The sequence below is a fragment of the Amphiprion ocellaris genome, chromosome 8, assembly GCF_022539595.1.
Source record: "Amphiprion ocellaris isolate individual 3 ecotype Okinawa chromosome 8, ASM2253959v1, whole genome shotgun sequence".
Classification (NCBI taxonomy): domain Eukaryota; kingdom Metazoa; phylum Chordata; class Actinopteri; family Pomacentridae; genus Amphiprion; species Amphiprion ocellaris.
This window is the reverse complement of record NC_072773.1, coordinates 21006517-21019487: the sequence shown is the minus strand read 5'-3', so window position 1 is coordinate 21019487 and position 12971 is coordinate 21006517. Positions and strand designations below refer to the sequence as shown.

Below are 12971 nucleotides of genomic sequence, written 5' to 3'. Positions count from 1 at the left end.
AAGTTTATATTTTTTTTAAAAAAAATGTTTATATGCATATTATTTTCTTTCTAATAATAGGAAATGTCTGTAAAATAATTCAGATTTAAATAAAATAAACGTTAATTTTATGGTCTAACAGTGTAAAATAAAAAAATACAGATTTTTTACAGAGGACATTATTTTAAGTTTTGGCCTTTTTTGTGTTTTTTATTGGCATGTTTATATTCATACTTTTTTTCTGTGATTTTACTAGTTGTTATTTTTAACAACGACTGTGTGTTGACATCAGTATCAACATGTACTAACTTAGTAGCACTTTATTCATTTACATTCCCACAAGAATCTACAGCCAGTCCTCCAGATGTCTGAATCCACCTCTCTGCCTCTGAAGGTGCCTCAGTCCTGGGAGAGGTCTGCTGGGTGGAAACCTGACAGAAAGTCGTCTATTCTTTCCAAACCACAGGAGGAGTTAACCTGTAGCAGAGCGTTAGTTAATCTTCTCTGGACTCTCTGCCTTCAAAGTGCTGCCTCTCACCAGTCTGGAGCTCATTCTCCCTGAAAGGACCCACAACTCCAGTCTGGAGATGAAACTGTCGGTTGTGTCCAAGAAGCTGTGGTGCGTCCACAAACAGCTGATCCTGCTGCTCACTCCACTCGTGTTCCTGCCTTTACTTTTTTCTCTGCCGGAGAAGGTGAGTGGTTTTTACGCTCCGTGTGCGTCTTTACGCGTCAACCGCGTTCCAGGAATAGCAGCTGAATCGCGTTAATTCGGTCACACCGAGGCCAAAACACGAATGTCCCATCCTGTATGGATTTAAAACAAGAGCTCAAGCTGGGCATTTATGTGTCTCAGGGCGTAAAAAAATGTTTCAGTTGGAGCTAATCTCATCTGATAATCGTCTAAGTCATTTCAAGGAAAAACTGTGACAAAAACGCCAAAAGTAATCAGGTTCCAGCTTCTCAGATTTGCTGTAGTCTGAACATCTTTCAGAGTTTTAGTTGAGCAAAAGCAAACATTAAACACATTCTCATGGGATCTTGAATGTTCTAATTGGGAACATGTTGATTATTTGTGGACAAACAATGAATCAGATGCTTAGCCCAGCTCTTGACTGAATACCGCCAATCTTAAATATTAATTTTAAAAAATATATTTTTATGTTTAACTGGTTGTGTAACCGTCGTGTTGTCCTGTGGGTCAAAATTGATCCGGTTTAAAGTTTGAAAGTGTGGAAATTTTTTATTTTTTTTTGCAGTGAAACTTCTGATGTCCACATTTTCAAAATTTTTTGGGAAATCTTTGAACATTTTTTGGTGGAAAAAAAGAAATGCTAAAAATGTTTCTTAAGAACATTCACAAAAAAATCAACCAACATCCAGCGAATTTTGCTGGATTTTGGTTGATTTTTTGTGGATGTTCTTGAAGAAAATGGACTGAAATATATGTAATCACTTAAGATATTTTTAGGATTTTTTCTGAAGATTTTTACTCATTTTTTGAACATATTTACAAAAATTTTCTTGCCAAACTTGTGGGATTTTTTTTAAATAAAATTTTTAAGGGAAACTTTTAAGGATTTATTAAAATTTTCTTCCTGAAGGTTTTGCAAATTTTCAGAAATTTGGGGAATTTTTTTTGCAGAATTTTTGTCAGAGAAGGAAACAATATTTTTTGGTGCCTGTAAATGAGGACAACAGGAGGGTCAAGTGTATAGCCTGCATTTTCTTTTATCCTCAAACTGCTCCTGCGCAGACACTCAGACACATTCCCTCTGTTTTACCACTGACATCCACAAAACCAAACAATGCACCACCTGTGTAACACACTCCTCATTCCATTGCTTTCTTTTATTCGTGTCAAACATTTTTGTTGTTGTTGAAGTTGGCCGAGCATTAACGATCACGTGTCGCTCATCTTTTAGGAGGGAAAATGTCTTTACGTGGTGGTGCTGATGGCTATGTTTTGGTGTACAGAGGCCCTTCCTCTGGCTGTTACAGCGATGCTTCCAGTCTGCCTCTTCCCGACACTGGGAATCCTTCCATCCAAAAAAGTCTGCCCTCAGTACTTCCTCGAGACCAACTTTCTCTTCCTCAGCGGCCTCGTGATGGCGTCCTCCATTGAGGAGTGGGGCCTGCATCGCAGAATAGCCCTGAAGGTGCTCACTATTGTCGGAGTAAAACCAGCCTGGTGAGAAAACAGCTTTACTGGAAGACGGTGCAAAGGATGATTCTGTATTTATCTCAGTTTTAGTGAAACTCATCAAGAAAACAAAACCAGCAATCAATCTAATCTGATTAAAAAGAAGTGTCACCAAATATCTGTTAATACAAACTGTGTGTCATGAAGCTCTGTTGTTGTCCCAAAACAAAAACAAATGCCCCATTCACCCCAGTTTGGGTAAGTTTTGCTAAAACCTGTAATACCCGCTTGTTTTAGGAAATCCTACAGCTGATTGATGGATAAGAATCGAAGCATCTAAAGTTCTGCATACCTTCATCAGTCGCCACAGGTTTCGGCCTGAGGGCCAAAGACACTGCACTGATCTGAGAATGTGGACTGAATTGTTTTCACAGGCTGATACTGGGCATGATGCTCACCTCGTCCTTCCTGTCCATGTGGCTCAGCAACACGGCCACAACAGCCATGATGCTCCCCATTGCGAATGCCATCTTGGAGAGCCTGTTTGGCGACCTGGAGACCCTGAAACTAAAGTCCAAATCCCCCGAGGATCACGAGAGCAGCGTAATAAACGGTACATTGTCTGCTCTTACAGTTTTCCCTGAAACCCTGGGACACTACCTGCCTAGTGTCTTAACGGAAAGCTGCTTTAAATAATATTTTTTGTATTACAATTGAAGAAAGTCTGTTTGAAATGCTTAAGCAGTTATTTTAAGCATCTTTTAACTGATTATTTTGGGTTTCTAGTCAAAAATTAGTTTTTGTACTCACTCATTTCATAGCCCTTACAAGAGCTCAAAAAAGATCTGCAAAAGATTTTTAAATCATTTTTCTGCTAAAAAGATGAAGTTTTTCCTATAAATGTTTTGGAAAGGAATGAATATTGGACAAATTTTCTTTTAATGGAGAGAAACTCCTAACCAGTCATTATGCCACTTTGTATCTGCTAAAGCTTTAAAAAAGTAACAAGATACTAATCCTTACAGTTTGGTCCACAAAAACTCCAATAAATATATGTTTATAACTTTTTACTGTCTCTTTATAAAAGATGTGTACACAGACAGTGAAGACGTTTGTTATGTTGCTTTAACCTTGTCAGGTTGAGCCTTAATATGTAATCTAATATGTGAACTTTGTGCAGTCTTTCCATAACAGAGTCTCCAGACACAAAGTTTGTCTATCTTAAAGTAGTAATTGATTAATGCTGTCTTCCTGACTGAAGTCATATATTAAATATATCAACAGTACAACCCCTTGAATAAGGTTTAACTCATAACATCTCTCATGTTTATACTCTGTGGCGATCACGTGTTTTCTAGTTTTCTTGAACCTCACACATACTCTTTGTTTTAATTTCTTTCAGGCCAGTCCTCTGTAAAGCTGCATTCACTGCCCTCAGTACCCTCGGAAAAACAAGTACTGTCAATAGACGGGTAAGAACAAACAGATATTTTGGTAGAAAATGAAATTCATGACTTTCATATACAAACTGGAGACAGTTAGCATCAATTAAAGTCTGGAAACAGGCTGTTTAAAGGCAACAAACCCAAGAAATAGTCTAGTAAATAACCCTACCTGAAAGCACAACTGTCCTACTTACTCTTCTGTTTTTGTGCAGAATTCAACAACTGAGATAAGAAGGTGTAATCGGTGCTGTTAGGTGGAGTTTGTTACTTTTAGACAGAACTGGGCTTCATCTTTTCCAGTCTCTCTGCTAAGCTAAGCTAACAGTCTGTAGCTTCATATTTATCACTCACACATGAGAGCGATATCCATCCTGAGATCTATGAACTCCTGATGCTTCTAAAGGACGGATGCAGCCGAGCAGACCGACCTGAGGACAGCTGAGGAGATCCGATCAGAGTCGGAGTATCAGCTGAAGGTGTGGAAAGGATTCCTGATCTGTATTCCCTACGCAGCCAGCATCGGAGGAACCGCCACGCTGACGGGCACCGCACCAAACCTCATCCTGATTGGACAGCTGAAAAGGTAGCTTTTCATTTTGTACAGCATTTAAACTGACTCTGCTACATGAAAACAATCATTTTCTGCAATCATTTTCTCCTTCACAGCTACTTCCCAGACTGCGATCTCATCAATTTTGGCTCCTGGTTTGCATTCGCTTTCCCGCTCATGCTTGTCTTCCTGTTTTTGGCATGGCTGTGGATCTCATTCCTCTATGGTGGATTAAATACAAGGTAAAGTTCTGTATGTTATCGTGTTAAACTGATATTATGAGCATTAGGAGATGCATACAGTCAGGTTCTGTCATTAGTACCGTTTTTATATGAAAATAAATAATTTTATAGAGCATCAATATGAGGTTCCAAACTTTGTCTACAGCATCTCTTTATTTTTCAGACTGTGCTTTGCAAAACATGACTGGAGAGCCCAAGCAGAGGCCAGAGCCAAGGCTCTCATAGAGGAGGATTACAGAAAACTAGGGCCCTTAAAGTGAGGACTTGTGTATGTCTTCAAATCTCATGCAATGGATGCTGAATCAGTACGTTTCTGTCAGATTTCTTTAACTCACTTTACTCTGCGTGCTTGATTTCAGTTTTGCAGAAGGAGCCATCTCTTTCTTTTTTGTGATTTTTGCCATCCTTCTGTTTACAAGAGATCCAAAATTTGTCACTGGCTGGTCCGTGTTTTTTAAAAAGGGGTAAGAAATGCACACTTGCTTGTTATATTAGCTTTCATATCATTTATTTAAAATTGAGATGCCTCTCAATTATGGGTTTTGTTTACTTCCTGTTGTCCTGCAGGTACGTCTCAGATGCAGTCACTGGAGTGATCATCGTGTCGATATTGTTCTTCTTCCCTTCACAAAAACCTTCTTTCAGATGGTGGTTCGACCCTCAAGGTCAGTAACAACTTATCTATTACCATTTCATTTACTACACTATAATAATAAAAAATAATATTAATAATAATAAATCCCACAAAAAATGGTGAAAATGTAGTAGCCAATGTGTTGGAAAAATAAAGGAAGAAATGGTGAATTATTGTAATATTATATAAATAACTAAAATTAAAAAATGGCAATTATCTGTCAAATAATCATAGATATATTTTTAGCAGATTTAAATACATTAAAATTGCGTCATTTTATGATCACATATTATTCAGCAAAAAATATTATTTGTGAAAATACTAATTTTTGATGTAACCATTATGTGCAGTGGCCTGAAGTTGTTATTTTGTTTGTTTGTTTTGTTTATTTACTGTCAACATGTAAATTAATACTTTATTTTGCAAGTTTATTATTTGTTATCTTTAATTAAACACGACAGGTAAAATCTGTAAAATAATAGTTTGCAAATTTTCACTCCCTAATATACATATTTCTTTTTTCGTTCAAATAATGGCAATACAGTGCAATAATAATTCTTTGCTGATATAAATTCAGTAAAACATATAAGTATAATTTTATGTCCACACATTATTTAAGAACAAAGGATTTTCTGTAAAAACTGATTTTTGTTGTGAATATTATATACAGTTTTGTCCTCATTTTAAACATCAACATATAAATTGATACTTTATTCTGTAATTTTGCTAAATATTATCTCCAGAAAATGTTACCAGGAAAATCTTAAAAACAGTTAAACAGTCAATAACTGTATTTACCATTTTTAATCCTGACTATGCATATTTTCTTAAAAATAATGTCAAATATCCATCAAATAATGATATTTTTCATATTTTAATCCAGTCAAATTTTAGAATTTAAAAAAAAAAACCAAAAAAAAACATTTGTTAAAATACAGATTTCAGATGTAGAAGTTATTTACAGTTTTGGCCTGTTTTTTTTCCAGTTACCTAGAAAATTGACATTTTGTCTGCAATTTTACAAGTTATTAGCTGTAATTTACATCAGCAGGTAAACCATTAAATAACGGCAAATAGTTTATAAAATTACATTTAAAACTGTTTTTAAAAGTATTTTTTACAGTATTGTGCTCCTATTTCAATATCTATGTTATTTCCAATGATTTTAATTACTCTGATATATAACTAAATGTAAATAAACAGGCTTGAGGTGCACCATAGGCTGGGATCAGGCAAAGTCAAAGGTTAATATCTAAAAACTGATATTTGTGAGGAATTCATGAACACCATGTCTCTAGAACAGCCATTGCAAAATACAGAAAGTAAGCTGAGGAATGTTAATAATGTAGATTAGAGAGTCTGAGTAAATTTCCCGTCTGGAAATGAGACTGAAGTTTCTCTGTTTCCGTGATTAGAATAATCTCTCAAAGTTATGTTGTCACACTTTGGCCTTTTTGTTTATGTGTGTGTGAGGACGTGTATTTTGTATTATTCATGTTGCAGAAACAGATCTGGCGACACATTACGGGGCTCACCTACATTTTGGGGACACGAAGCAAATCTCTGTAACATAAATGTGTGTGTGTGTTTGTCTAAGAACAAACTACATGCACGTGTTTGGTGTGTTGAAGACATGAGGCACGTGTGTGTGTGTGTGTGTGTGTGTGACTCTGGATATTATGTTCAGCTGGTCAAATAAACCACTGGATGCCAGCAACAAAAGCAAATCATTTGTCCCACTCAGTGTGGGTCAGATTCTAGAAAGAAAGAGAATAAAATCTGACTGTACTGTCTAACAGAGTGTAGGATGAGCTTAAAAAGCAGAACATATAATAAATGAATACACAAGTTCAAAAACATCGCACCACAGTAAATTACAAATTCAATATTTAGTATAAAATGCTAAGATATAATTGTATCTCAACGGCCAAAAGTACCTTATAGTGTCTCAATTTAAGCTCACATTTCTGCTATTATGCTGAATGTTTTGAAAATGAATCTAAGCTGTGAACATACCCACACTTTATTCACAAGAGTTAAATTAAAAGACATTGTTTATACTAAAGAGCAGTTCTGAACTACCACTGAAGAGGTTTAATCCCAGTAATACCAATAAATCTAGATGATACTTTAAGAATTCTAAACCATCATTGATTTAAATTGACTTATATTTTGCCACATATAATATTGAATTCTTGAATTAAAATAGAAAAAACTTCAAATGATCTGTGACGCAGTTTATTAAAAGCTGTTATTTGTTTCTTCTGACATTTTTCTGCAGCTTCAAACACTCCTTATGTCCCTCTGCTGTCGTGGAAAAAAGCCCAGGACTCTGTTCCCTGGAACATCATTCTGCTGCTGGGAGGAGGCTTCGCTATGGCCAAAGCCTGTGAGGTAAAGACACGAGTGAAAACTGAAGATGCTCTCTGATCCTAAGTGCTCCAGCAGGAAAATAACTGGACTTCCTTAGAGGTGAAAATGTCTTGAACAACCAAAAAGAAGTCCAGTTGTTTTCTACTAAAGCACTGAGGATGACAGTGAGCAGGATGACTGATGTATGGACATTGTCTCTCATGTTTGATGTTTCTGGACTTTGCTTTTTTTGCTTATTTGCTTTCTTGCTGAGAGTTTGAGTAGAATGTCAACACCATTACAGCGTCTATCTGGTAATGGCTTTCAGTCTCCTCTAGTAGTCAAGAAAGAGATGTAATGACCATCCATAACGCTTTGCTAAAGTATCGTAAACTAGAAGTAGTGAATGGAAACAGTAACAAATCTGTGGATCCAGACTATAAGCTGCATCACTGCCAAAATTTAATCACTTGGTCCTTGTGTCATTTCTGACCTTGCCTGAAAATTTCATCCAAATCCGTTATTCCATTTTTGAGTAATGTTCTTCACAGACGACAGGACAGATTAACAAACAAACATATGCCAATCGCCACAAAACTCTGCTGCATTCCTTGGTGGAGTAATAATATCTAACAGAGAAAACATTTAACTTACATGACCATTCACGCCTGTGCGTTTCCTTCGTTGTCTTTGCCTCCAGATAGTGTGAAATATGGCCTTGACCAGCATGCATGAAAGAATAATTACAACTTGTTCAACTGAAAACATTTCCTGAAGACTTCTCTCCATTTTTCTCTTGTAGGTGGACAATGTTTAGTTTGTTTCTTATTTTGGTAAAGCCTTACTTTATGTCTGGCTTCTTTAGCCATGTGTAACGTAGCTTAGATCTCCACATTCTGACAGCATACGCCTAGTTTATTTGCTTCTGTCAGTGAATGACAGGAAACTTTATTTGCATTCACAACATTTGCAACAAAGTCCATTTAAATTTGTGTCTCCACTAAAAATTCTGAATAGAAATCTATGGGAGAATTTAGCAAAACAAAAATGGCAGTTGTAAGATACATCCCATCCCTCTCCTGAAAGAGCCAATCATCTGCTCTTTAACAGCAGAACCAGGAAACATCCAGCCAATCGTGTTGTTGCAGTGATACAAACACGGTGGTGAGTAACTGTAGTAATAGAAGTAGAACCTGTGGAGAAAAACTTTTTTCAAACATGGTTTTAGGGCAAAGTGACCAAACTATTGAAGCAGTTTTACATGCAGTTTTTGCATCCTAGTGACCATTGTAACTGCAGTCATGACTCCTCCTCTATTCACTGAGGAAGGATGCTGGTTTTGGTAGCCTGAAATAACTGCTCAGAATGGCTGCAGAGTGGAGAGACTTGGCTGATATAAACCTCCACAAAACTCCAACTACACTTTAGTTTTTGTTTAGGTTAAACAAAGAATTTACATCGTCTTAATTAGTGAGCCTTAGGGATGTTTTTGTGTTTTTTTTACATTTTCACAGTGCCATGCTAGCTGCTTACCCAGTGTTAAGTCTTATGCTACGCTAAGCTAACCAGCACATTTTGACACTCACAATATGTAAAATTTGGGATTGTGTTTACTCAAAGAATTAAAACCATGTTAATGCCCAGTGAATGAGCAGTATACAGGTGTGGTTTTACACGTTTACCCGCCACCTTGTGCTAATATCATTCATGAGAAATATGCCCCATCTTGATTATCATAATATCAATAAAACTAAGGCTCCCAACTGCTTATCACACATGAAGCTAAGCTGGTGCCATAAAGTCAGTCTGGGAATATAACTAAAGAAAGCCAACACCCAGCAAGCACTGCGACAAAACATCTAAGAGGCCGACACAAACTAACAGAACAGGAACTGAACACCATCGGAGGAGAATTTGAAAGACTCTCAAGCAAAAACTGAATCCTGCAAACTGGTTTGATCGATGTGATTTATCCAAAATATCATATAAAATATGGAAATGTTGTATCTGCATTTCATATCTATGACATATGACATATTACTATATCACAAAATTCTTATAAAAATGAGACCGTCTTGATGCTACAACTTGCTTTAACCAACCAATTATTTCACGTGGTAATGTGACTTTGGAAGTGTACCCAGTTTTGCTATTGAAGCTTTGATATATCCCATAATAATTAGGTTGGTTATAGAAACAATTGTGCAATTGTGACACCAGGAGTGGATATAAAATTGATTTGGTTGCAGGTGTCTATCTCCTCTGCTTATGAAGTTATGGTGGTCAAAAAAGCTGAAAAAAATATGCTAATTGAAAAGAATGAGATTTCAGCCCACTCCTATATCCTCCAAGGACCTGCAGCTTATAAAATATTTGTAGTATAAAGGTGAGACTTTGCATGGCATCATTAAATATGCTAAAGTTATTGTGCATAAAAAACAGCTGATTCTGAGGTGGTCTTTTCACTTTATCCCAACTGGGTGATTTTATATACAGCTCTGAGCATTTTATCAATATTGTTGTAGAACTTTCAGTACAAAATGATGAAGAATGATTTAGTTTGTTTACTAATGTTTCCTTATTTCCCTCCATTGGTGTCTCTAAAAGCTCACATTGATGAGTTCATGTTATAAAATGTGTCTCTGCTGTTTCCTGTTGACTCAGTGCTGCTCTGCTTTGTTTGGTTCCACTTTCCACTTTGGTTTATTATGTTATGATTTGATCTTTGACCCTTAACCCTCGATCTCGTGGCTTCGGCAGGAGTCTGGACTCGCCTCCTGGATCGGAGGCCACCTCCAGCCTTTGGCCGAGGTCCCTCCTGGTGCAGCTGTGATGCTGATCACTGCTTTCCTCGCCTGTTTCACTGAGTTCGCCAGCAACACTGCCACGATTATCATATTTTTACCTGTCATTGCTGAGATGGTAAGCCTGGTCTTCAACTTAAACATACAACATGTAGAGGATTAGACTTCTCTTAGATACTGTATGTGTTCCTATGACACAAAGGACTTAATATTTCTCACAGAGTAAAGCAAGTAAATTACTCTTCCACACTTTGGATGGACAATAAATATTCATTAATTGAAATACTTAATGGAACTTCCTGCATTGATGAATCTAAATTACACTTAAGTTTGACCAGTAACTCCATCAATACATGTGGCAAAGGTGACAACTGTTAAAAGATAAAGCATTGGAAACTAATGAACGGTGAACAAGGTGTGCTGCTGACCTCATGTTTTAGGTCGCACAGGTTCTTAGAAGGCTTGTTAAACTTGTGCAATGAATGCTTTTATGATTGTAGTCTGTTGGACATTAACTGCTCGTGTTGGAAATCATTATGTGAGGCTTTTGCACTTTGCAGTGCAACAAAAATTCTTACCGTATGTACAGAAGGTTAATGGATTTTACTTGAAGGGTCAGCTCACCCATATTGCAAAAAATATTTAGATATTTTTAGTTTGGAAAAGCATTCATTTCACATTTACATAGTGTCACTATTGCAGCAAGTAGATTCACATAGAATTATGCACAATTAAAACAAGACATACTGCTGGTTTAATGTACTCAGTCCAAATCTCGGAAGACTTTTCTTTTTGGACTTTGAGCGACATTGACCAAAAAAACCAAAACATTTTCTCTCTAACTGTAGCTCTACTGATGTGGATCCGTCCACATACTTCCGGTTGTTTTAACCCAGATTGAATAGGTTGCCGTAAAATTTCATACAGACATTTATTGTCCTTAGAAGACAGTTATGACCTAAATAATCATTTAAATTGTCCTGTTGCACAACTATGAAGTGCTGCAGATATTTGTGATTTGAAGTGTAAACAACACTTGTGTAGTTTCCTACAACCATCCCCCTCTCAGTGAATTATAAAAACTGTGGTGATCCTTTAACTTTTCATGGTGCACCATCATCAGATTACCAATTTGTCCAATTCTTTGGTTCATAACTGACTGAATAAAATAGTAGTTATTGTCTTGTCAAGTCAAGTCACTGTTATTTATGTAGAACATTTAACACATTTAACAGGCGCTGACCCAAAGCGCTTTCCAGCAGAGAAAAAAAGATAAGATCTACTTTATTCATCCCGGAGGAAATTATTTTGCCAGAGTACAACAAACAATAAACAAAGGTTAGTGGATTATACACAATTACATATAGGTTAGTAGTAAGATAGAAATAACAAAGAATACAAACTACAAAATACAAAGTACCAAATACAAGTTTCTAAAAGTGTGTGTGAATGGTCTAGAAAAAATAAGAATTGAAATTAATAAGAAAAATAAAATAAGTACAAGATGTAAACTGTGTACCAATACTAATAAAAAGAATGATTAACAGAAAATGAACTGAAGTAAGAGTAAACAGATCGATTGCACTTTAATAATGATAATACAGATTGTGAGTCTACTAGGAAAATAAGATTAATGTTACAAATCTATGTGACTGATTGAATAATCACGGTTAAGACCCTACAATAGCAGAACATATCGATGTCTTATGCTGACCTGGTGTGAATATCCTCAGCGTGTTTTTGTGTTCGTCCCTGCAGGCTATGCATGCGTCCGTGAACCCTCTGTACTTCATGATACCTGCCACAGTAGGATGTTCTTATGCCTTCATGCTGCCAGTATCCACTCCGCCCAACTCCATCGCCTTCGCATCGGGACATCTCATGGTCAAAGACATGGTAAGATCCACGTATCTGCTCTGAAACATGCTGTAGATAATTTACAGTTCATGATCAGATAACCTCGTGTTTTCTCTCCCTAATTTCTCAGGTGAGAACTGGCATTGTCATGAACATGCTGGGTGTCCTCTCCGTCTCTCTGGCCATGAACACTTGGGGCGTCGCCATGTTTAACTTGAACACTTACCCAGAGTGGGCTCAACCGATTAACAAGTCTGCTCTTATTACTGATGTGTCACCTGTTCAGTCATTTAATGCTACACTCTGATCGCAAATGCAGTTTCACACAAGTATCAGAAGATTATATAAAGATCTAAGACTAAACAGGGACAAAAGTCTGTCTGTAGACATCTACTGTCACTAAAATGACAAAATGCTCTGGGAGCTGTTACTTGTTATAATGCTTGTAAGTTCATTATACATATATGGGTCTGTTTTAGGCTCTTGGAAGTTAAGATTTTATACTGTGAAGCATTTTACCAAGTTAAAGATGATGCTGTAGGTTCAAATCTGCTCCATTATTTCACATTTTAACTCAACAGGTCTAAAGAGGGTTTTATATTTGTAAAACTCCAGTCGTATTGAAGATTGTGCCGTTTGTGTTGCTACTAGGCTGAACTTTGCTGGAAAAGTGAGAGACATGATTGTGTATAACTCTTTTAAAATATGTATTTTGGCTAAAATCACTAAGAGATTATGTTACTTGTTTGTGTAGTCTATGGCGCTTTCATCACTAAAGCCATAACACAGAAACAATATTTTAAATCTTGTCTAAGCTGTGAATCCTGACTAATGAATGTGTAAATTTTGTTACATAGAGATCTACATTCATGTAACTACTGATACAAATACATTTGTTGATGATGATTTAGTACATGTTGTTGATGTATTTGTACGTAATAAGTGCACAGAGCAGGTTCAATCTG

The 12971-nt window shown here is 36.5% G+C and overlaps 1 protein-coding gene across 2 annotated transcripts; it reads left to right on the top strand.

Moving 5' to 3' along the window:
* The first annotated feature begins 462 nt into the window (after window positions 1-462).
* On the top strand, window positions 463-12919 carry slc13a3 (solute carrier family 13 member 3). Of its 2 annotated transcripts, none has more exons than XM_023275626.3 (13): window positions 463-674; window positions 1905-2170; window positions 2557-2735; window positions 3525-3594; window positions 3971-4150; window positions 4234-4359; window positions 4523-4615; window positions 4719-4823; window positions 4927-5024; window positions 7275-7387; window positions 10106-10267; window positions 11908-12045; window positions 12137-12919. In XM_023275626.3, the coding sequence occupies exons 1-13, from the start codon at window positions 567-569 to the stop codon at window positions 12311-12313; spliced, it is 1815 nt and encodes a 604-aa protein (XP_023131394.1). In that variant the 5' UTR covers window positions 463-566; the 3' UTR covers window positions 12314-12919. The 2 variants fall into 2 exon arrangements, with proteins under 2 accessions (XP_023131394.1, XP_054869259.1); XM_055013284.1 differs by having other exon boundaries at window positions 544-674; window positions 1957-2170.
* The last annotated feature ends 52 nt before the right edge of the window (window positions 12920-12971 follow it).

Excerpts from the sequence above, each read along its gene's own strand:
- slc13a3 (XM_023275626.3), top strand. The coding sequence starts at position 567 with ATGAAACTGTCGGTTGTGTCCAAGAAGCTGTGGTGCGTCCACAAACAG. Across the intron at positions 4,360-4,522 it reads TATGGTGGATTAAATACAAG|ACTGTGCTTTGCAAAACATG; the intron begins GTAAAGTTCTGT and ends TTTATTTTTCAG. Across the intron at positions 12,046-12,136 it reads ATCTCATGGTCAAAGACATG|GTGAGAACTGGCATTGTCAT; the intron begins GTAAGATCCACG and ends CTAATTTCTCAG.